At 48.4% G+C, this 25,395-nt stretch overlaps 1 protein-coding gene across 1 annotated transcript in view; it reads left to right on the top strand.

Moving 5' to 3' along the window:
• The window catches only part of PAQR5 (progestin and adipoQ receptor family member 5), a 64,662-nt gene that overhangs the window by 5,748 nt on the left and 33,519 nt on the right, over positions 1 to 25,395 (top strand). The window contains exon 2 of the mRNA XM_087820638.1: positions 21,969 to 22,131. Coding sequence (XP_087676764.1) covers positions 22,081 to 22,131 — 51 coding nt within the window. The 5' untranslated portion in view covers positions 21,969 to 22,080. The remainder of the gene's footprint in view (positions 1 to 21,968; positions 22,132 to 25,395) is intronic.

Below are 25,395 nucleotides of genomic sequence, written 5' to 3'. Positions count from 1 at the left end.
CCATCCTCTACACAGAGGAGGGAGAGGACAGAGCATGGTGATGTTAGACGCCAGGGCCATGCATGCTTGCCCCGACCCAGGCCTGGTTTTATTTTCTTTATTCCTCCCAAATTAGCTGTTTATTATCTTTCTCCACCAAAGCCCTTTCTGACCAAGTCGCTTAATGGAAGAGCAAAGATTTATCTTCTCCAGGGGTGGCAGGGGATTGTCAATGAATCTTGGAAGTAAATCACTATTGTAGGGTCAGCAGGCTGTGAGATTTGGGGTAATATTAACCCAAAATGATTGATTTGGGTCATTCATTCTTGTAGTCCTCATTGAAGGGCTGTAGACTGCTCCAGACTGTGGGCTAGATGCTGGGGAGGGAGCGGTGAGTCAGGCATGGTCCCTGCCTGCAGAGGCCTTAGTCTGGGCGGGCGAGGTGTCAGTCCCTAACTGCCGTGTGCTCTGGGTGCGTGCAGGCCCTCGCACAGAAGGATCTCGGCCCCACCCAGGGCGTGTTGTAGGGAATTGGGAACGCACGGACTGGGTTTGGTGAGGCGGTGGTAGCACATAGAGGTTTTCAAGACAAAGAAGTGGGTTTGGATTTTGTTTCTGTCTCTTTTTTTTAATTGTGGTAAAATATACATAACATAAGATTTACTACTTTTGTCCTTTTAAAGTATACACTTCAGTATCTTTAAGTACATTCACATCGTGTGCAACCATCACCACCACCCAACTGTGCAACTCTTCTCACTTTATAAAACTAAAACTCTAAACACTAACACCCCATCCTCTCCTCCCCCAGCACCTGGCAACCACCATTCTTTCTGTCTCCGTGAATTTGACCTCTCTGGGTACCTCATGTAAATGGAATCATACAACATGTGGCCTTTTGTGTGTGGCTTCTTTCGCCTGTCATCATGCTTTAAGGTTCATCTGTGTTGCAGTGCACATCAGAATGTCCTTCCTTTTTAAGGCTGAATAATATTCCATTCTATGGACGGACCACATTTTGTTTATCCATTCACCTGTCGGTGGACACGGGTGGCTGCCACCTTCTGGCTATTGTGACTAGTGCTGCTATGAACACTGGTGTGCAGCTATCTACTTGAGTCCCTGCTTTCAGTTCTTTTGAACATATACCCAGAAGTAGAAACACTAGATCCTACAGTAATTTATGTTTAATTTTTTGAGGAACTGCCATACTTTTGAGGAAGAAGTGTTTGAACTAGATTTTAAGGATTAACAGGAGATCTCCAGGTATCTGAGCAGAGGAAGGGGAAGAGAAGAGAAAGGAGAAGGGGAGTTGAGAGGAAGGAAGGGGAGAGGAGGAGAGAAGGACCTAAAAGGTGGCACGAAGCTAGTGGCACAGTGGCGTTTGTGCTTGGGGCTGAAGCTGGGGTGTGACGGGCGACAAGGCCATGGTGAGGTAGAGTATGAAGGGCCTTGGACCAGGCTAGGGAGCTCGGCCTCCACACTGTAGACAGTGAGAAGAACTGAAGGGGTTTTTAATCAGGAAGTGATACATCCCATTTGTCACCTTAGAAGGAGGTAGCTGGCTGTGATGTCACAGGTAGACTGAGAGGGAAAGAGGCTTAAGGCAGGAACCAAGTGGGAGGCCCTGGCTGGTGTGGCTCAGTGGTTAGAGCCTGCCCACGCACTGAAGGGGCGCAGGCTCCATTCCTGGTCGAGGGCATGTACGTTGCAGGTTCAGTACCTGGCCCCTGTTGGGGTGCGTGCAAGAGGCAACCAGTCAATGTGTCTCTCTCACACTGATGTTTCTCTCCCCCTCCCCCCTCTCCCTCTCACTCCCCTTCCCTCTTCCCCTCCCTCTCCCTCCCCCTCCCTCCCTTCCTCTCTCTCTAAAAACCAATGAAAAAATATCCTCAGGTGAGGATTAACAAACAAAAGAAAAAAGAAGGGAGAAAACTGGGTAACACTGAAGCCACGTCATTGGGATGGGTGGAGGGAGCAGGTCTGAAGGGTGATTATGCCACACAAGGGTGCCCAGGTGTCTGGTTTGGGAGGCTGGGTGAATGGTGGGTGAGCTAACAGGAGGAGCAGCCGGTTTGACAAGATGACGAGGCAATAAGCTTGGGCCCAGTTGGCTTGGAGGGGCCCCTGCAGACACCTGGGTGGAGGTGAGGGTTTGAGGGGTGTCCAAAGCTGTGCAGAGCTAGGTGCTGCAGCAGAGGGGGGAAGCTGGTCAAGGGCAAAGGAAAACTGCTGTTGGACGGCATAGAGGACCCAGTGGAATTGGAGACCAGGGCCTGGGGTGGCATCTGCTCAGTCCCTGCCCTGAGCATCTCATGTACCTTTTCACTGCCAAGTTCAAGGTTCTGTGCTTGAGGCTGGTCACTGGAGGTAGAGATAGGTAAACATGAGCCAGTGACTTTAATTCATTTATTCACCCTTTAAAGCTTAGAAAATGGAACTTGGCCAATACCTTTGCACAGTTAAATATTTAATCAGGATTGCAATAGGTGATATGCAAGAGAAATAGAGCGTGCTATGAAAGTGTGTCATGGGGACGTGATTTAGTCTGGGTGGGACTTCTCACCTCTGCACTGTGAACATTTTGGGCCAGGCAGTTCTTTGCTGTGCAGCTGTCCTGTGCATTGTAGGATATTTAGTTCATCCCTGGCTTCTACCCACTAGATTCTAGTAGCCACACACATCCCAGCTATGAAACAAAAATTGTCACTAGACATTGTCAAATGTCCCCTGGGGGCAAAGTCACCCTCAATTGAGATCCATTGGTCTAGAAGGTCAGGAAAGGTTTCTTGAGGAAATGATGTTAATCTGAGTTTTAGAAGAGAGATAAGCATTTAGATAAAGCAGGTATGGCCCTGGCCAGTGTGGCTGAGTTGATTGGGCATTGTCCAGTGCACCAAAAGGTTGCAGGTTTGATTCCCGGCAGGGCACATGCCCTGGTTGTGGGCTCAGTCCATGTTTTGCTCTTGTATCAATGTTTCTCTTTCTCTCCTCTCCCTTCTTCTCTCTCTCAAAAAAAAAAAAAAAAAAAGATAAAGCAGGTATGGAGCGTGGAGGAGAGTGTTCAGGGCACACAGATATGTGCAAAGGCCCTGAGGTAGAGAAAAGCATGAGGAAGACCAGCAAGGAGGGTGGTGGAGCCAATGAAAAGGCACCCAGTAGGTGAGCAGTGGTGGAGAGGGGAGAGGGGATGATCTAGGGATGCTCAAGAAGGAGCACAGGCGAGGAGGCCTCTCAGGGGTAGAGAATGAAGCTGGCTGGAAGCTGGTGAGTTACATTTGGATTATGTTGGGTTGGAGATCTCCGGGAGACACCCAGGTGCGGCCCTGAGCTGAGAAGCAAGGTCTGGCTAGAGATTTGGATTTGGGAGTTACACGCACATAGAAGGTGAGTGAAACCCTGGGGTGGATGAGGCAGGGAGTGTGTATGGACCAAGAAGAGAAGATCAGAGAGGAGGCCTAGAAGTGAACTCTAGGAGTGCCCACACTGGGAGAGTGAGGAGAAGCCTGCAGAGACTGGAGGAGTTCCCAGAGGAGGAGCAGAGGAACCCAGATTGTGTGGTGTCCTGGAAGAGTGTCCAAGGAGGAGGGCCTTGCCCACTGTGCTGTCTCTGTTGCCAGAGCAAGTAAGATAGGACTGGGAAGCAGCCACTAGTCTTAGAGACCAGTAAACGCCATGGGGGAGGTCAGATGGAGGGAAGCTGGATGCCAGAAAGGGAAGTGGGTTAGGGAAGGTTTTGTTTTGTTATTTTAATCTTGCATGTTCTCCCGACACACCTTTTTTTTTCCTCTCTGAGAAATAAATGTAAAAGGTTCAGAATTCAAAACCTGGGACGATTTCAGTGTGAAAAGTCTTCACCCCATTTCCCTTGGCCTCCCAATCTCCCCCACCTTCGGAGGCAACTTCACCAGTTTCTTACAGATTCTTGCAGAGATACCTCATGCATGAATCAGTAAACGCATATGTAGAGTCTTTCCCCACTAGTGATAGCACACTATATGTAGTCTTCTGCCCCTGATTTGGGTCTTTTCCCAGATAGCTATCTTGAGATGCTTCCAGATCAGTCCATAGTGCCTTCATTCTTGTTTATAGATATATAATATTCCACTGTTATATGGATGTCACATAATCTAATTCATCTCCTGTTGTTCGGACATCACAAACAACCTCCCACTGCATTACCTGTGCTTTAGTTATTTTGCAGCGTAGGTAGGTGCATGTGGGATAAGGTCCTAGAACTGGAATTGATGGGTCAGGGTTATGTGAGTTTGTATTTTGAAAGATATCAGCAAATTGCTCTCCACAGAATTGCTAAAAATGTGTACTCCTACCAGCCACGTATGAGGATGCTCATTTTCCCACACCGCCCGACGTACAGTGTTATGAAACTTCCTGATATTTGCCAATCTGGAAGACAAAAATAATTTCTCAATATAGTTTTAATTTGCATTTTTCCTGCTATGAATCAGGTTGAACATGTTTTCACAGACATAAGAGCCATTCCTGTTTTGTTTTCTATGAACTATCTATGCATATGTTTTGACCATTTTCTATCAGGTTGTTGGCCTTTTTCTTATTGAATGAGAAGTGTTTATGTATTTGGGAAATTAGACTTTTGTTTAGAATATAAATTATAAGTGCCCCTTCCCACCTGCCCAGTTTATCAAGGAGTTTTTTGCTGTTGCTACTTTTTTTTTTTTTAAGAATTATTAATGCTGCCCTGATGGGTGGCTCAGTTGGTTTGAGTTTCATCCTGTACACCAAAAGGTTGTGGGTTTGATTCCCAGTCAGGGCACATACGTAGGTTGCAGGTTTGATCCCCCAGTCGGGGCAAGTATAGGAGGCAACTGATTGATGTTTGTCTCTTACATCGATTTTTTTTTTCTCTCTCCCTTCCTTTCTCTCTAAAAATCAATAAAAATATATATCCTCAGGTGAGGATTAAAAAATAAAAGGAATTATGAATGCTGATGGGGGAGGTTCACTAGAGAGGGTGCCCCTGGCACAAAGGTCCCTAAGGGAGCACTGGGGTTCATTCCGGATTGGGAAGGCCGGGGACACCTCTGCTGCTTAACAGGCAGAAGCAAGGGAGGAGGGTACTGGTGTCAGGGCCTTGATGGCCACAGGTTGAGGGAGTGAAGGCTGATAGTTGAGTTTGTCCAGGGATGGGGTTGCGTTGAGGTATCAGAGCTCAAGGGGCAGGAGAATTACTGTATTAGCAGGAGAGTGATTGGATTAATGAACCCTGGAAGCTGAGCTAGTTAAGGGGAAGTGAGGGGATGGGTGCTGTATGTTTGCTTTGAGTCTGTCTGTCTGCTTGGCACCCATTAATCACAGGGCCAAACTAACAGCCAAAATTACTTACACCTTCCCTGCGATCCAGAGTCCATACTTTGAACTACCTCCTATCTCACTCTCACACACCAAGCCATTATCTCCCCTGCCCCCAGCAGGTACCAGACAACCAGGGACAGCTCCTACACCCCCAAACCCTCTGGAATTAAACAAACCAGTCCTGAGCTGTTCAACCTGCCTGCCTTGCCTTTCCCCTAGAAACCCAAGAAAGGCTCTGGCCTAGGCCTTCCCCTAGCCCCTGCTCCTGCCTCTTAACCAAAACCTAGTGCCCCCCTTGTGGTCCTGCGTAGTATGATGTATCTCCTTCTCTTGGGAAGTATGGTCAGCTCCATAAATGAAAATCCTACGGGTACAACTGAGCCATTAGAGACTCTTGGACAGGCACAGAGTATGAGGGTCAATAAACCTTAGGTCCCAGCAAGGCTCCAGAACGATCTCAGTGTCAGTGGTTGAATAAGCAAGCTGTCGGCGCCTGCTTCCTGGAGGAGGCGGCTGGCGGTGAGGCGAGGCCTTGTGTGGGAATACAGGACCACAGAAGGGAAGGCACAGGGGAGTGGGTGAGGGGCAATGATCAGAACAGAGCCTTTGGGGCAGTAGGTAAGGGAAATCTGCCTATTCTAATAATGTTGGCCTAGATTCCAATCCTATGTGCTGCAAGTCAATAAATCCACCATAAGTCCACAAACCTGTGTATGCAGTTGGCAATGACTCATGCTACCTTGCGATTTCTCTTCTGTTGTTGCCTAGAGAGTCATTTACCTCCTTGAGAGTGGAATTTGGGGGGAAATAATCTTACATTCAGCAGGTGCTTACCTGCTTCTATGAACTCTGACCTGGGCCCCACCATGGGTCTTACAGGTTTGTGGCAGGAAAGACGCCATGTAGTGAGCCTCCAGTACAGCCCTAGGTGCAAGGGCAGCCAGCTGGGCACGATTGGCAGAGAGACTTCTTGCAAAAGGAAGAGCTCAGGCAGACAGTGGGTCTAGAAAAGGTGGCAGAGAGGAAGGGAGGGGAGAGGAGATCCAGTGAGGAGGCCCCTTGTTTCTGGTCAGGCGTCCCTGGAGGAGATTGGGCTTCAGGCCTCTGGATGACAAGAGGTTGGTGGGGGTCACCCTGGGGCAACATGTGAGCCTCTAGATGGAAAAGGAGAGGAGGGGTGGAGTCCCTGTGGGCTCTCACATATGAGGGATCTTGGCTAGCAGGGGTGCCCAGGGGGTGGAGACCCTCAAACTAGATGGGAGAGGTTGGACTTGTGACCTTGGATTTCTCTGAGGGACTGTGCTGCTTTGAAAACTCCCAGTGGGGGACTGTTGCCTCCTGAAGGATCCCTCTGTTGCCTGCGGGGCAGGAAACAAGTGTTTCCCCAGATCAGGGTCAGTAATGCTTCTTTTAGGGAGTCCTCCTTGTGAAAGTGGAGGGGGAAGCAGCCGCTGGGAAAAGGGCACCAAGAGGGGAGGGCATCCATTTCTGAAATAATTTATTTCTTGAATGTTTTTGGTACACATCCTCTCTAGAACCGGACCAATGGTTTTTTTTAATGTAAGTGATAAAAAAGGAAATTGTGTGAAGGATGAAATATTTGGCTTAATCGTGAGGCTTGGGGGAGGAGACAGGAGGAAGGGAAAGCGGCTGACTCTTCTGCCTCCTCCTTCCCCCCTCCTCCTCTGGTCGGCACAGTTCCTCCAAGTCCCACAGATGCCCAGCTAATGGAATGCTGCTTTTCAAGACTGGGGTCTTCAGGACTTAGCCTAGGCCTAGCTCGCTGTGTGATCCTGGGCAAGCCACCCAACATCTCTGGGCCTGGGTTTCACACCTGTCTTCTCTTCTGGAAGCATCAATTTTGCCTTTTAGGTGTCTTTTAGGCTCCTCCTAATGATCAAGTCTGCATGTGATCCTCAAGATTTCCTTAAGGCCTGAAAAGAGCAGAAGTGGAGTCTGAGGAAGTCAGTTCCAGTGGTCAGGCTCCGGCAGGCCGGGAGGGGAAGGGATGCAGCCTGGAGCTGGCCTCCTCCCAGCCTGCCTGGGTGTGCTGTAAACACCCCTCATTGTCTGAAAGCCTCAGATTTGACTTTCAAAGGGAAAGCATCTCTCCTGATAAAGTGGGCCTTGTTCATTAAAGACGGCTTTGTTTGGGCTCCCAGTTTTAGTTCCAGCGACCTACTGGTGGTGTGAGGACAGGCTGACTCCGGTCTCTGGGGGGCGGTAAATGATTCCTGCTCTGGGTGAGCCAAAGGGTCCCGCACACCGGGCGGCGCCCAGCCGTGCCTTCAGCATTGTTTATCGAGTGCCTGTGGGTGCTGGGCGGGTATTGCCATCTCCATTTTCTCATACTGGGATGGGGAAACTGAGGCACAGGACGCCCTTGGGCCTCTCAGGGACTGCTCAGTCAGATTTGAACCAGGTCTTTGGATTCCCTGCCCAGTGTTCTCCTCCCACAAACTGTTTACTGTGTACCCTAATACAGCTGGGTTTTCTGCCCCTCCTCTCCACGCCTCCTACTCTCATTTACCTCCCAAAGTGCCAGCTGCTACCAATTATTGTGGAAATGAATTCACTTTGCTCAGGTAGAAAGATCTGGGCCTCTGTATGAAAAATGAGAGGAAAAAAATTTCCTCTAATACTTTCAGCAAATCACCGTAACACCTCCCTTCTCCCCAAAGTACCAGTGTGTTCCTGAGGTCCTTCCTTGAAGGCCCAAAGAAATGAATCTGTAATGGTGAAACTTCTAGCCTCAGGGTGTGGAGTGGCCCTTGATTCATACTGCTGAGGTGACCACTTTTCCACCTCATCCAGGTACCAAGCCCAGTGTTACATTCCCGGGCCAAGAAAGACAGAGACCTATCTTCAAGCCATTTCCACCTCCATGGTGCGTCCTGTTTCCCAGCACTCTGTGGGACACTGCAGGGACACTTGTTTGGGAGAGGTGTGTTGAGCATGAAAATGAATTTTTCTTTCATTCTCACTTTTCATATAGAGGCCTGGTTTTCCCTTCCTGGGCAAAGTGAATCATTTTTCACAATAACCAGTGGCTGTTGGGATTTGGGGGGGCAGGACGGGATGACTGGGACAGCTTGGGCCAGAATCCCCACCCCCACCCACGCTGCCGCCCCTAGGGCCAGCCCGCCTGGGTTCCTGGTGGAGCTCTGGGCAGTGGCGCTAGGCCAGCCTTGAGCCTGAGAGGCAGCTGGCAGTGGACGTGGAGGCCCACGGGAGGTAGGCAGGGGTTACCCGTTCCACCTTCCTGAGCTCCGGCTGCATGTTCTTGGGGGCTGATTCCAAAAGATCCATTATCCCCATTCTTCATGGGTTTTGAATAATGCATTTGCCTCAGCCCTTTAAAAAAAGCCTGTGCTTAATAATGCTAGAATAATGACCTTGTGTCACATTTCAGCCACTGGGGCTCTTAATCCACTGCTGCATTCAAATGTGAAATGTGTTTCTTGTGACATTAGGTCAGCAGGAAAAATACCAATCTAGTGAGAAGGAAGGAGAATCAGTTTGCTGTCTACCTTGTAGCCTGTGGCAGGTTTGGGAAGGGGGGTGTCTTTCATCTTAACAACATCATAAGGGCAGGTGCTCTGTTGAACACCTACTGTGCCCCCAGCCCTCACACATGGACACTTCTTAATGCTTGAAACAGACCAAAGAGGTAGTCACTCTGGAGATTATAAACATGCTCACCCAAAGGCATCTTGTGAAAATTCAATGGAGTGTAAAATGCCCATTCAGGGCTTGGAATAGACAAAGTGCTCAACAAATGAGATTTCAAATCAATACCATCATCCCCATTTTACAGCAGAGGAAAGTGAGGCCTGGAGAGATTTCAAGACTCAAAGCCTGGTTGCCCCGACTCCAGGGCTCAGACTCACATGTCACCCATGGGAATAATGTATGGTAGGGAGGCTCCCTCCTGTCTGAGCTCCTTATTGGCTGTGGGGCCATTTGCCACTCACATTTGTTTCCCACCTGGGCCCTAATTCCTTCTCTGACCCCCAGTGTCCTCTAATTTGAAGGTTTGGGCACATGCTGGTCCCCTGCCTGGTCCACATGACCTACTTCCTTCTGCTGGTTTGAACCACCCTGGCTGCCCTGACCATTTCCGCATTACCTTCAGGGTGTGTTTTTTGGGTAATAATTATGTGAAATGGCTCACCCAGCAGTCTGATCAGTTAACAGTGCCCCCGCCCTGCTGGGTGAAGCTCACGGTTAATGATTGCCAAGGAAAGCTCAGGAATGTGGATCCTCTGAGGAGGGAGGTTGCTTTGAGCACCCTGGCCTGGAGGAGAGACACACCAGGGGGCACCGTGACCTGGTGGGCTCCCTGTGCCCTCCGCTTGCTGTCCTCCCATCTTATCTCTCTGAGTTCAGCACCAGAAGGCCTCTCTGCTCACTCTCTGCCAGCCAGCTTCCCTGCTCTGGGCCTTTGCTCTAAAATTTCTCTCCCTGGGGGCACTGTTCCCTCTTCTCTACCAAAGCAAGTCATCCCTGCCTTTTGGGATCCACCTCAAGCGCTGCCTCCTCCAGAAGCCTTCCCTGATTGCCCCAACATCCTTTCTCTGGGTCCCTTCTCTGAATTCCTTCAGGCTGTTCGGCAGAGTTTTGAGCACCCTCCAGCATGTCGGATGCTGTGCCTGGTCCCTGGGACCCCGTAGTGAGCAAGGTGCCAGCCTGTAGCCCAGGAGGGGGATAGATGTGCTCCAGGGGCACCTGTGCAGCCTGAGGTGAGCAGGGATGCCACAGGAGTTCCCAGTGACCTGGGGGCAGATGGGAGGTGAGGTGCACTGGGGTCTGATGAGGGGGGCCCTGGGTGGCCACTGAAGGGTGAGTGGGTATTTCCAGGCAGACAAGGAATGAGGGTCAGGGTGTCTCGAAGCAGAGGGAGTCAGAGAAGGATCCAGCTGTGAGTGTTTCGGGTTCGAGGCACCTATGAAACCCCAGGTGGAGCTGTCCAAAAGGCAGGTGGTCTCTCAAAGTCTGTCTCCTTCCTTTCAGTTTTATTACTTCCCTCGCAGTTTTATTACTAAGTGTGTCTGTCTCCTCAGAGAGAAGGGATTCTCCTTGAGGGCAGCCATAGTTTCCTGTACAGCTCAGCAAGGACCTGAGCATCGAGCACTGAGGCGACATGGAACTGAACCCAAAACTCATCTCCTTCGGTACCATCACTAGCCTCCCATCCTGCCCCTCACCCTGTACCTGCTTTCCACCTCCCTGCTGGTTCAGGTCCCTAGCTCTGTACTTCTGTGTCCTTTGGGCCCTGAGTGCCTCGTCTCCTGAGTGAAGTCCAGGCCATGTGAAGGTGAACAATCATAGACCCTCAGGGCAGCCATTCCAGAACCCGCAGTGTGTGGGAATCTCCAGCAGAGCTTGAAAACCAGGCTGCCCCCTGGGGATTCTGATGCAAAGAGCCTGAGTTGGGCTCACCTGGTTGGTTTTGAGTTTGCACAGTTGGGTTTGGGACTTATTGCTAGAGAGCTTCTCCAGGCCTCTGTCTCTACCCCTAACATGACTCACCTCCCAAGGTTCAGCACCCCAGACTCCACCTGGACGTCTCCCGGGGGGGTAGCTCAGTGCCCATGGAGTGGCCCTTCCTCAATGGGAGACAGGGCCTCTGTGGTTTGAACTGAAGCCTACCTCCCCAAGGCTCCCGGGGTTGGGTCTTGGTTCTGCCCTCAGGGACCGCATGGCCTCCTCCAGACCTGCTTCCTCAGGATATGGGAAGGTGTCTGGTGCCCCATCTTCACTGGGTCTCCCCCGTTTTCCTCCTCCTGTGGGGTCTGGGTGCTTACAGGCAGACAGCCTTATCTCAGACTTTAAGTTCCTGATCAGTTTAGAAGCTTGGGAGGGGGGTGGAGATAAGATCATGCCTACCACAGCAGCCTGACATTTCCCTGTTGGGGGAGGGGAGCCCCAACAGTCAGGGCCTGCATTCACCTTCCATCAACCTGGCAGGGACTTCACCTTTTCCCAGCCTGGGGGGAGGGACCTGCCTACTGTACCCACCCTGGAGGCCAGGGAGCCATAGCATAGGCTCCCGGGTCCTCATTCCACAGGGCTCAGCGGCAGCCCAGCCCTGGGTAGGGTCTGCGCTCACCTTGGCCTAGACTCCCAGCCGGCTCAGCACTGGCTGTGATTTACAGTCCCCTGGGCTCCTCCTCCCTCCCTGACCTGTGATGAGCCTAACTTACCAGAGCTGTAGTGGGCCTGGGGAAACAGTAAGTTTTAGAGTTCCCTGGGTGGTTCTAAGGCACATCAGAGTTAAGGACCCTGGGCTAGATGCCTAGCACCCACCTGTCCAGCTCTGGCAGTGGGCAGAAATAGTTATACTGGAGTAGAATAACCTGGGTCCTCTTTCTCTATATATCACATAGTACTACAGTAAATCTTTGTATTTTACTCTTGTATAAAAAGGTATTTAAAATTTTAAATCAGTAAAACCAAATATTTAATAATTTTTAAATACAAAAATGTATAACAGTTTAGAATATCAAGTAAATGTAAATCTGTAAAAATAGATATTATAATTCTGGTCTGTATTAGCAGATAAACAGAAACGAAGTAATCCAAACATTAAAATCTACACACTTCAAAAACACAAATTTAGCTATAAAAAATTGAAGATGAAATATTATTTGATCCCTTTTAAAGCAAAATCTTACATTCAAAGGACATTGGCAGTATCATTATGTTACAAAATTTCCTAGAAAAAGCTTTTCTTGACTCTACCCTAACTGTGGAACAGTGAGAAGATATATTTGTCAGATATCTTTGAATATTTTCCGCTGACAAGGCCTTCCCCCCCCCCCCCCCCCCGCCTGCACTGTAGCCTTTTATTTATCAGGAGCCATAGTTTTTGTTTCTAAAGCATTTCCTGTTTGTCCTTAAGTTCTTTAGTTTTTTCTTCTTCAGATGGAGATTCTTGTATCAATTTCAAAACTGCCACGTTGATATTCCGTATGTTAAAGTCTGTGAATCCAGTGATAATTATTCCTCCAACAAACTTCTGCTTTGTCTTCTGCCGTGCAATGTCTGAGAAGAACGCAATACATTTCACATTTCAGGGGTGCTTTTGACATTGTGATTGTCTCCTTTTAAAAACATATACTGTACAGAAATTGAGAGATTAGTATAATCAACTTCCATGCCTGGCCTCAACAATCATCGATTCATGGCCAATCTTTTTTTTGTTTACAATTTTTTTTAATCTTTATTGATTTCAGAGAGAGGAAGGGAGAGGGAGAGATATAGAAACATCAATGATGAGAGTCATCATTGATCGGCTGCCTCCTGCACGCCCCCAACTGGGGATTGAACCCACAACCCAGGCATGTGCCCTGACTGGGAATCACACCTCGATCTCCTGGGTCCTAGGTCGATGCTCAATCACTGAGCCACAGCCAGCCGGGCGACTCATGGCCAGTCTTTTTCACATCTACTCTTACCCACCACCCCTGCTCCCAAGCAGATTCTATTGAAGCAGGTCCCAAACCTCATATCATTTCATTTGTAATTACTTCAGTACACATCTCTAAATGAAAGGGCCCTTTAAAAAACAACCGGCCCTGGCCAGCGCTGCTCAGTGGTTAGAGCATCAGCCTGCACAGTGGAGAGGTGTGGTTCCATTCCTGGTCAAGGGCACATACCTGGGTTGCAGATCTGATCCTCCCCCACCCCCCCCACCCCCAGTCAGAGTGCATATGGGAGGCAGCCAATTGCTGTGTCTCTGTCTCTTTTCTCTCTCTCTCCCTCCCCCCTTCCACTCTCTAAAGAACAAACAAAAAACATAACCATAATACTATTCTTGCACTGTAAGAGCTGACCATTTCTCATTCTTATAAAGTAATGTGTTCAGATTTCCTCAATTGTCTCATACATTTTTTATTTATTCATTTATTTTAAATATTTTTATTGACTTTAGAGAGATAGGAAGGGAGAGGGAGAGGGAGAGAGAAGGAGAGAAACATTTATTGGTTGCCTCCTGTACGCACCCCAACCAGGAGTTGAACCCATAGGGAACAACCCAGGCATGTGCCCTGACTGGGAATCAGCCAGCGACCTGTCAGTGCACGGAACAACGCTCAGCCAACTGAGCCACACCAGCCAGGGCTCTCCTACATTTTCTATAGTTGATTTGAGATTTCAGATCTTAAAAATTCTGAACTAAAAATTTTGAACCGAGCGTGGCTCAGCGGTTGAGCGTCAACCTAGGATCCAGGAGACCACAGTTTGATTCCCAGTCAGAGCACATGCCGGGGTTTCGGGCTCGAGCCCCAGTAGGGTGTGTACAGGAGGCAGCCAATCAATGACTCTCTCTCATCACTGATGTTTCTATCTCTCTCGCTCTCCTTTCCTCTCTGAGATCAATAAAGATATATATTTTTTAAGATTTAGAAAAAAAGTTTGAACCAAGCAAAATACACCATTTTGGCGCTGAAGTGCAAGATTCATGAATAGAGCATGGCAACCAGTGGATGGAAGGTTCTAGAGAAATGAACCACAACCTGCCTCTAGGGTTCAGAGTGTGCGAGGTGGCAGAAGTCATCCAGTTATTCAGCAAACATGCGTTCATTCAGCAGTAATATGGTGCCCAGTCCTGGGCTGAGCACTTCCGACACAGCAGTGAACCAGACAGACTCTGCCAGGCTTGACCTGCAGGGAGCCAGGGCACTGGTATTTCACTGTGAAGTTTGCAGATGGGCTGATATAGACCCTTTCAAATGATACTTGAATTTAGACTTCAATGGGTAGAATTTCATCAAGAAGAGATGGTGGAGAAAGAGGTGTCTCACCCGAGTAAACAGCAAGTACAAAAGCATGGAGGCAAGGACAGACCGGTGGTGGTGTGTGCGGCATATGGCAAGGGTGGTGGGAGGCGAGGCTGGGCCTGAGCTGTGGAAAGCTTGAGGATATGCTAAGGAACAGGGTCTTCTGGCACCCAATGCTTTTGTTGTAGGAGCATAAAGTGTGGGCCATGAGTCAGGAGAACAGGGACTTGCAGGAACTCTGAGGAGCTGTTTGGATTTCCAAGCCCTTCCTGGAGCCCCATATCTACCAGGCCAGTAGTCCCATGGAAGCAGCCCTCTGTCTGCCCCCATTTCCATGTATCTCCAAGGCTATCAGATGTCTGACACTCAGAAAGTGCTCAGTATGTGTCTACTGACTGATGTCCTTCCAGGCTCCCAGTGCAGGGCACTCCTGCCCACCTCTGCCTTCGCCATCGTCAGGACAGAGGGCGTCCACTTAAGCCATTGGCTTGGGAAAGGTGGTTGTTTTTCCAAAATGAGCTATTTGGCTTTAGGACCTGGGTCCCAGTTACCCTGAATGGAGGACTACCAGGCCATTGTTGCCCCTGACAGGACAGAGAAGGGCAAATTTCTCAGGTAGGTGTGTGAAGAGATGCCACTATTTACAATGGATTTGCAAATGTTTGTGGTACAAACTTGCTGTGCTTTAGCTCACATAGCTAATTTCTTTAAGACTGCCAAGGGTTAGAGGACTGATTCATTCATTTCCTTTTAATAGTATTGTTTTGCTAAAATAATAATAGGAAGAACACACATGCTCATTTAGGCAAACAAGTGTTATAGAAAAGTTAGAAAGAAGAAAGTAAAGCAGATCCCCAGAGCTGACCACTACTGTCTAGAACCACTGTGCATACTTTGGGGAACATCCTTCCATGCACTTTTCTGGCCATAAATACAAGCTGTTAAATGTAACACAGTTATATATAGATAGTGTTACAAGGTTTACGCTGTTCCATAACCTGCTTGTTTCATTTAACACCTGTCAGGACAACATTTCCTGTCAGTAACCACAGATCTGTAACATTTTTAATAGCCTCACAGTACAATTTTGTATGGGTGTACCATCACTTAACCAGCCAGCTCTGTCTTGCCAGAAATTTGGATCGTTTCCAATTTTTCTCTACAACGTGCTAAAGAATATCATGCAGGCTTTTTCAAATGTGCACAAATCGCCTAGTGGTAAATATCTAGAATAGCTGGGAATAGCCAGAACAAAGAAAAGGTTCAGGTCACTCACTGAGTCCAAAAGCCAAGCTGGAAGGTCGCCATGGCAACCCCTCCCCGAAGCCCAGACGAGCACCCATTAGTCACAGCTCCAGCCAGGGAGGTGGGTCAGAGCCAGAGGGAAACAGTCTGTTTTCATGCAGAATTACAAACCAAGGGCAGAGGGAGCATGAGGGAGCATTAATGCAGAATTCAGATGGTTTGGGGTGCAATGGTGATAATAGCCACCATTTATTGAGTGCTTGTTTTCTGATAGATCCCATGGTTTTTAATCCTCACAAGAGCCATTGATACTTTCATTATCCTCATTTAACTGATAAGAACACTCAAGTTTAAGAGATTAGATAATCTGCCAGAGGCACACAGTAAATGTGGAGCCAGGATTTGAAATTGACTGACATCCACTCCTTAGAATTCTCCTTATCTGACCTAGGCTCACTATCCTTTCTCCCATCACCATCCCTGAACCCCCAATCCTAACTCCCCAGCCCCCTAGGGCATTCATTCCCACTGCATTCAGAGGGAATGAGTCTTCATCTGGGCTCTTCTCCAGGACCACCCTGGCCACCTGCCACTCCACACCCCTGGCCACCCCTGTGCTGAACTTCGGACAGCTCCCCAAATTGTGTACTCTTTCTACCTCCATGCCTTGGCTCCTGCTGCACCTTCAGCTTAAAATGCCCTCTCTCCTCTGTGGCTGCTGTGCTCCTGTTTATTTTTCAAGACTCAGCTCAAGTTTCATTTTGAGAAGTCTTTCCCGACTCCCTAGTGTAATGTCCCTCCTCTGTGTTCCCCCAGAAGCATCTGGTTCTAACAGCTCATCAGATGTGCTTTGTGTCAATTATTAGTGCCAACCTCCTACCTTAGAACGTGAGCTCTTAAGGGATGGAACTGTCTTACCTGTTTCTCCATCCCCGTATCCTGCCATGGCCTTGGACACATGGCGGGTGTTCAGTAGATGTGTGCTGTGAATGACTAAGTGATAGAGCTTATTGGTGTCCACTGCCATTCTGCTCCCGGCCCCAGGGCCAGCGGAGAGCACAGGGACTGCTTCAGCCCAAGCAGATGGCATGAGCACCCTGCCCCTCAGCAGCCACTCCTGTCTTCCCTGCCACTCACCTGCCTGGTTCCCCAGTATTGCCCCACACCTGCCCCAGCCTCATCCTCCTTAAGCCCGGCTCACCCCTTTCTCTCTTAATTCCTATTCTTTATCTTCCAGGGAAACCAAGGTGCTGGGTGAATCCTCTGTATCACCCCTCTGCCCCGCCCCACCTTTGTCAGCGGTGCCCCATCAGTTCCAGACCCTGACTTTTTGCCCTCTCTTGGGTCCTCCGTCTGTGCTTTGAAACTCACGTCTCTCTGCCTCCTAAATTGATCCGTAGCCTCCACTTCACGTCCAAGACGTGGTCACATATCTTTAAACTGCAAATCTGTGCAAATCAAACTCAGCTGTGTGAAAACTGCCCTGGTCTTCCTCCCTTTCTTCATGGGTGTCAGCAGCCCCTGGGAGATGGCGCACCAAGGCCCCAGCTCTCTCCCTGTGATCGGACACCTGACCCTTACCCCAGGGCCCCACCTGCGGAGCTCCCAGCTGAGTCTGGCAGGAGCGTGGGGGCTGCCCACGCCAGAACCAGAACCAGAACCAGAACCGAGAGCACTTGCCCGAGGGAAGGAGCACCATGACACCGTGTGTGAATTCGGCCCAGAGCTGTAGGTCTTCAGATTTGTCAGGTTTTTATGTGAGGTCCCTTGATTTTTTTAAATGTTTGCCTAGTTGTTGTTTTTTTCTTAATTGACTTTGTTTTTCAGAGCAGTTTTAAGTTCATAGAAAAATTGTGCAGAAGGTACAGAGAGCTCTTCCCTGCCCCTCACCCCCCTAAGTCTCTTCTATTAGTAATATCTTGCATTAATGTGGTCATTTGTTACAAATGATGAACCAATATTAATATGTTATTATTAACTAATGACCATACTTTATACTAGGGTTCACTCTCTATTGTACATCCGATGGGCTTTGATCAATGATAATGTCATGTATCCCCCATGACAGTAAATCCTGTTATTTTTAAAACACTTTAGAAGCCCAGAGTCCCTGCTTCCTACACTCTTTCATCCCACTCTGCCCCTGCTTTTCCTTGTCTCTACCATGCTCTGTGTTCTGCTCTTCTCACCTCTCTTTGCTCCTTGGTTTCCTGCCTCTGCACATGGACAGTTTCTGGTCTGTCTCATTTCTCTACCAGACGTGAGCTCTTGGAGGTGCTCAGAGAAGCCTAAGAAGTCTGGGAACCTGCATCTCCCCAGTGCCTAGGACTGGGCTGAGTGCTTTGGGGACTCACTACCTGCCGAGTAAACGTGTGGCAAGGGACAAATCTCAAGTTTCAATAGCTGCAGGGGGGAGTGGGCAGGTGTCCCAGCAAGTACAGTTTTAGAGAGGGGAGAGCTGAGGACAAGCACAGCTGTGGGTGGCAGGAGCTTCGGGTGAGTCCTTAGCAGAGGCGAGTGGAGGTCTCCAGGGCAGAGAGAAGGAGCGCCCCCGTGGAATGCCTCCACGCACCAGCTTTCCCTTCCCTCCTGCCCACATGTCAGCCTCCGCAAGAAAGTAGGTGAGCGAGCAAGCATGGGAAAACATTTGAGAAGGAAAATAAATAAAAAACTTCTCCCTGGTGGGGCTGCCCCCACCCTCATGGGAACCCTGGGCTCCCTCCTGCCACCTCCTACGCACACTCTCCCCAAATCTGCCCCCAGTTAGCCCAAAGACACATCCCTCTCACTCTGCTAAAGGAGTTCAAGGGGGTGACTTGCTGTCCTATAACAGTATTGTGTGCCTTAGAGCAAGCTGGTTCTTCTGCCAGCTGTGTCCTCTCCAAACTGACAGATCCAAACTGACAGATTTTTCTGATCTCTAAGCTCACAACAAATGTCACCTTCTCTGTAAAGCTGCAGCCCTCCCCTGCTTCCCTGCAGATCTGACCCCATCCCCACCCACATGTTTCCATACAAATTTGTTTTCATCACCCGCATAGCATCTAACCCCCGAGTCACTGGTCTGTTCAACTCCTTGTTCTGCAGGAGCTCCCCCAAGGCTCAGCTTGTGGTCACACCACTGCATCCCCAGGTCTCCACGCAATGCCTGGCACGTAGACTCAGTGTGGGTGGGTGGGTGGGTGGGTGGATGGATGGATGGATGGATGGATGGATGGATGGATGGATGGACAAATGAACCAGTGGGCTGCCTCTGAGTAGAACAGTCAGCAAGTTTTTATTGTGTCTTCTATTATATAAAAGCAGATGTAGGCCCTTCTTCAAAAAATCTAAATTGTGGTCACCAAAACAACCACACCTAAAAGAATCAGAGCATATGTAACCAAAGTAATAACAACTGCTGTTTACTGAGGTGAGGCAAGCCGGTGTACATCATTTTAATTCACCCATGCAGCTTATGAGTTAGGGATGAGACCAAGGCTGAGAAAGTTCAGCAGCATGCTCAAGGCTTCCAGCTGGTGCGTGGAGAAGCCTGGACTGGAACCCAGATCTGCCTAACCCAGAGTCGGGGATAGCCACCTTCTCACTGTGTCTGGAGGTGCTCAGGGAAAGGAGAGAGGAGGAAGGTGGAACGGGGAAGGCTCCTTCTGGGAGGGCTCGGCCTGGAAGGCAGCCAGAGAGTGGACAGTGAGAAGATATTCAAGAGTGGAGGACAGTCCTGAGGCCTGGCCAGAGTGGGGAGATTCCCAGGAGTTTCAGAGATGGGGTTGGGAGCAGCTGTTCCTCCAGCCTGGCTCACTCTGGGTGGCCCACAGTGGTAGTGGTGCTGGCAGTGTCCCCACTCAGTAGCTGGCTGACAGTGCCTGCCGGGTCCCCCTGGCCTGCCTTCCCAGGCCAGTACTGGGGACAGCTGGGTCTGCAGTGAGAGCTACTCTCACTGTCCCCATGGGTGGGGCTGGGCTGGTTACTCTGGGTGTGGACATTCCTCTTAGAGGGCCAGGCCAGTGTGGCCTGCACATTCGACTCTCTCCGGAGCACACCTGCTGAGGGCATGCCTTCCCCAGACCCGGGGCCAGTTTCCAGGGTGGGGCAATGGGTGCAGGAACGGGTTTCTGCAAAGGAACACTGTTCTCATTTACCGACTGGTAGACACGACCCAGAGAGTCCACCTGTTTCCCGCCACTCAGAGCGGGCCCAGTGACTCCTGGACTAAAAGGGGGCTAATGGTCCTGAACCTTTCTAGCTCATTGGGACAACACTGAAGGCCATGACCCTGACCCCAGTGACACAAACATGCATGTTCATGTCCACACAAGCACACATGTGCACATGCACAATTTTATCTATAATTTTATTGGCCTCAGGTTACAAACCCCCATCCTGGGAGTTGTTGCAGCTGATGGGCCACTCTCCTGAGTGTGTTGCTATTTATAGTAGTAGTAGCAGCACTACTATTAGAAGCAGTAGTAACACAACTGCTATTTATTTAGAATTTGTAGTAATAAGTATGTTTTCATCCATTTTTTTTTTTTTAACTCCTTACAGCTCTCACCAGGTAGATATTAATATCCTTATTTTACAGATGACAATGATGAGTCAGGGAGAATTACTCAGCCCAGCCAAGGTCATATCTAGGAGACTGTACAGGGGAGACCTGACCTTGGCTACCCTAGGTCCCAAGTCCCATGTGCCTCCCCCCGTCACACCTCATCAGGAGGCTTCTGAGGAGCTGGGCTTCCACTGTTAGAACATTTTCCAAGCTCAGGTGGTCAGGGTGCTTTTTACAACATGCCAAGGGCTGTTAGGAGGAGCTTCTTGGCCAGCCATTCTTCTGTCTAGATATCTGGAAGCGTTGGTCTCCCAAACTCCATAGACACATCATGGTGTGTGTGACTCTAGATGAAATTTTTAAAAGCCATAGCTCCTTGTAATCAGTACAAGTGTTCTGTAACAGTAGCACATTTTTCAAACTTTTTTGACTGTGACCTTCCGTAAGAAATACCTTTTGTTATAACCCAGTACACAAATATTGGCATGCATAACATAACAAACATATATAATTTAACATATATAATATAGCAGAGCAATACTTATCTTTATTCTAGGCAACACACTGATATTGTGTTCTATTATCTCCCATACTATTCTATTTTTAAATGCTAGTCATGACCCACTAAATCGATTTTATGATCCACGGACAGGTTGTGACCCGCAGTTTGGAAAACACTGCATTAATGGACATGATAATCACGGTTTTAATTCACAGTGAGCTATTTGAAAGTTGTTTGTAATTTTGCTGAGGTGGGCATTTGACCCTGGCTGCACCCAGGCTGGAGTTCAGGTGCAAGTCATGTATAATGGGGGCAAGCCTCCTAACTTTTGGATACCTCAGTTTTCCTGCCTGTAAAATATAAAATTAAACAAAATAACAAATAAACAAAATGTTTATCCTTTTGCTGATGGACATGTGTATTGTTTCCACCTTTTGACTATTGTGAGTAATGCTTATATCAGTGTTTTTAAAAAAGCAAATTTATGACAATGAAACATAAATACAATAAATCTTGCTATGTAGTTCCAGATGACACATAGAACGTAAAGAGCTGTAATATGAAGCAAAAGTATAAACAAACCACAAAAGCCAAAACACACTGTAAGTTCAGGGGAGGAACAGCATTGCTTTAACAGAATTAATTAAGTATTTAATGAAGGCCCTGGATGAGCTAGGCACACCTGAGTTTCCAAGCATCCTAAGGGTCGTCTCCAACAGTGGGGAACTAGGCCTCGGCAGGTAGCTTTCCCTGCAGACAGAAGTGGCTCGTTCCACAGGAGAGGCACAGGCACTGCCTTCGGGCCTTCAGACACAGCAACAGAACCCCTATGGGGGACGCTAAGGAGGCGGCAGGTTTTGGCCCAGTAATAACGGGTAGAGGAGGCGTTGACTATGTATGGTACAGTCTGAGCTCTGCTCTTTCTTTACTAAACCCAGCTTGTATTTTTCTGTTTCTTAGGCCTACCCTGAGGACTTGGTTTTCTTTAGTTCACATTAATCACAGCTGTTAAGCAGTCTTAATCCTGCATTTAAACAACCTTGTTAGTCCGAGTTGTTCTGTCTCCAACAAGTGTGATGGATTTGCCTTGCCTGGTTCTTTCGTGTCTCAGGGCACACGCGCCCTGGTCAGCCTTCTGGAAGAGCTGCTTCTCTTTGGGTGATTGGGAGCATGGCTCTTGGTCCTCTTTTGCCCAAGGGTGGCTGCAGACTTGGAATCACACCATCTGCCTGAGGGTGGCACGTGGTACAGTGGAAAGCGAGCAGTCCCGGCCCTCCCCTAGCTGTGCAACATTGCAGAAGTTACTCCACCCCTTTGACCCTCATGGGCAACGTGAGGGAACTGGGTGACCTCTGCGGCCCTTTCCAGCTCTACAATTTAATGATCGCCCATGGTATGATTTAATCGCTTCTCTCCAGCGCTCTTGGAATGACTCAGCAGTCTGAGAGTTTGGCTGTTGGTTCTGAGAAAGCCTGATTATTTTGCAAGTAAAGTATGTCCCATAAACAATCTGAAAGTCTTGATGCAGCTGGAGTTCTAATGAGACTGACTGGGTTTCTTTACGCTCCTTTTTCAGGGAAGCAGCCCCAACACCTGCTGGCCAGAGACTTCCCAGGCCATGTGCGATCTTTGAGTGAGGCCTGGTGACAGCGGCTGCCACTCACTGGCCTTCCCATCCCGGCTTCAAGATGCTGAGCTTGAAGCTCCCCAGGCTGTTCAGCATAGACCAGATGCCCCAGGTAGGTGCTCTCCTCCAATGGTTGAGTTCCAGGTGGTGACCAGGATGTGGCCTCTGCAACAGGTGACGGCTCTGTCTTCAACCAGTCTGCTCTGTACAGGCCCACTGTCTTCAAAGACTCCTCCCAGACTCCCCAGGGGATGAGAGGTACCTGTTCCTTCACTTACACCAAACCTGGCCATGGAAATGCTCTCAAAACTGTGATATAGCCCTTCCCTGTGACATCTGTATTTTATCCTGAAGTAAAGTCATTGACACTAAAGATTCCAGCTGAAGAGTTGAAGCCAGCATCATCTAGCTGGGTAGAGGTGCTTTTCTTTAGGACCCTCCCATGGGTGCTTGAATTCAGGCCAAAGGTGAAGACGTCCCAAGATGTGCTTTGCTGTCGACCCCATCACTTGTAGGAGGCCCAGGCCAGGCAGGGGTCGAAGTGGTGAGAAGTTGTTGAGTGGGCCTTAGCCCTGCCCCTGGTCTCCTGGGCCTGGGAACTCAAGGGCAGTCACCCCAGAACACCTGGGACTCATGGCAGTCTGCATTTTAAATAAGCCTTAGGTGAGGCCGGTCTTCTTGTGAGCTGTGCTCTGGCCAACTGGTGTAAGCCCTCCTTCCCTTGCAAAGAGAGCATCATTTCATGATATCCTGGTTTCGGTATCCAATTTTCTTGCTTTTTGACTGGAGGAGTGTTAGTTCAGGGTGGGGCTTTTCATCTGGAGGGTGGAACAGAGGGAGGGGAGCGCCTCTTTGCACTCGGTTGACCACCAAGCACTTAGAACACTCCGCAGCACAGTAGCATGAATGGAAGCTTAAGAGGAGATACACTGCCAGGTGCTCTCCCTAAAAGCTGGCGAGGCTAGGTGATTCCAGCAAGACGACCTCGAGGGAATCGAAGACGGTGCAGAGCTGTTTGGTGGGAAAAGATGAGGAATGCAGCGGGTAGCAGACAAATTCAAAATGAGGCTGGGCTCCCTGCTGAGCAGAGCTCCTGGCTCTAGTCTCACAGGGCTGTAAACTTACCTTCCTGGAGCCGCCTTTCAGTGGTTGATTCTGCCCACGGAGCCCTAGCGGCTGTGATTAGTGGGAATACAAGGTGACTCTTTGTTCTATTCACTCGTTAAATTTTTATTGACTGCCTGCTATGTGCAAGACGTTAGGCTGTGCAGGGCTCAGAGAGTAATCACATATAAATCCTGCCGTTGCATAAGCACTTCTGTTGGAAAGTGGACTAGAGTGTGTCCCAAGAGAGGGACAGATAGGTTCAGAGGAGGCATAGGAGGCTTCCATCAGGTTAGAGGAAGGGATGAGGGACGGCCCAATGAAGGGGGCTGCCATTAAGATGGATTTTGGAGGTGGAGAGAGCATTCCAGGTGGGAAGAATGGTGTGAGCAAAGACCTGGAGATGGGAACCTCAGGGAAGGTGTGGGGACTTGGGATGGGGATCATGGGTGCCTGGTCGAACATCTCCCTGGGTGTTTTGGTCAAGGTGGGGTTCAGAGTGAGTATGGGAAAGAAGTGGAGAGTGGTCTCAGTGGATACTTTGGGTAACCTGCTGGATTCCAAAGATGAGGACCGGAAAACCTCAGAAAGCTAAAAAGATGACTGTGTCTTCTCTGTTCAGTTTTTGTAAATGATGGAGATGACGGTGTCCTTTTTATTAAAATTGCACTAGTCAGAGGCGGAGAACCAACATCAGAACCTCCCTTGGGCTCCCACATCCACTACTGGGCTTCCCAGCATCATGCCCAAGGTTCCTGCCTCGGATGAGAAAACCAAGTGGCTTCCCCCACCTGGAGGGTAGTTTTACTGGAGAATTTGTAGGGGGGGCATTTTTTTGTATTAAAACAGGTGCAAGTATATTAAGGAGAAAAATATATAATTTGCATAAATATTTAAAATAGGAGACTTCATACAAATGTTAAGCTTACTTTTGGTGGACTCTGTGGGTCCCAAGACAGTCTGCCCAGTGACCTTGAGCAAGATACTTCATCTGCCTACCTCAGTTTCCCCATCTGTAAAATGGGATGATAATAGTAGGCGCTTCCAGGGATCCTGGTAAGGGTTAAATGAGATAACTCACGTGAAGTGCCTGGCATATGGTGAACTAATATTCTGTCATCATTATTATCGACTCTAAGCCCTCCAGGCCACTTGGATCTGCAGAGTGTGTGGGCAGGAGACTTATGAACCAGGAGGTCACGGTTCTATTCCCGACAGGGCACATGCCTAGGTTGCAGGCTCGATCCCCAGAAGGGGGCATGCAGGAGGCAGCCAATCAATGACTCTCTCATCACTGTTGAGTTGTAAAAATTCTTTATATGTTCTGGATACAAGTCCCTTATGAGATATATGACTTGCAAATATTTTCTCCCATTGTATGTTTCTCTTCATTTTATTGATGGTAGCCTTTGAAGCACAAAAATTTTAAATTTAGATATTATCTATTTTGTTGTCGTTGTTCCTTGTGCTTTTGGTGTTATATCTGAGAAACCTTTGGCTAATCCAACGTCATGAAGATTTACTCCTATATTTTCTTCTAAGAGTTTTATCTCTTTAATGATCCATTTTTAAGTTAATTATTGCATGTGGTGTGAGAAAAGAGTCCAACTTTAATTCTTTTCTTTTTTGTATGAGTATCAAGTAGTTCTGGCACCATATGTTGGAAGGACTGTTCTTCATTAAATTGCCTTGGTACCTTTGTTGAAAATCAATTGACTGTAAATGCAATGGCTTATTTCTGGACTCTGAGTTCTATTCCATTGATCTATTTGTCCATTCTTATGCCGTTAACACATTGTCTTGATTATGTAGCTTTGTAATAAGTTTTGGGAAATGTGAGACTTTCAACTTTGTTCTTTTTCAAGATTGTTTTGGCTGTTCAGGCTCCCTTGCATTTCCATTTGAATTTAAGGATCAGCTTGTCAGTTTCTGCACACACACAGGAAAAAGGCAGCTAGAATTTTGATAGGGATTGCATTGACTCTCTTGATCAATTTGGGGAGCATTATCATCCTAACAGTATTAACTCTTTAAATCCATGAACATGGGTTGTCTTTGCATTTATTTAGGTCTTCTTTAATTTCTTTCAGTGATGGTTTGTAGTTTTAAGTGTACAAGTCTTGTACCATTAAAATAATTTTTAAAATTTATTTCTAAGTGTTTTATAATTGTTGATGCTGTTGTAAATAAAATTGTTTCCTTAACTTCATTTTTAGATTGTTCACTGCTTGTATACAGAAGCAAGACTGAGTTTTGTATATTGATCTTGTAT

The sequence above is a fragment of the Miniopterus natalensis genome, chromosome 1 (genome assembly GCF_054644295.1).
Source record: "Miniopterus natalensis isolate mMinNat1 chromosome 1, mMinNat1.hap1, whole genome shotgun sequence".
Lineage (NCBI taxonomy): Eukaryota > Metazoa > Chordata > Mammalia > Chiroptera > Miniopteridae > Miniopterus > Miniopterus natalensis.
The sequence above is the reverse complement of the archived record's forward strand: the minus strand, read 5'-3'. Positions and strand labels throughout refer to the sequence as shown.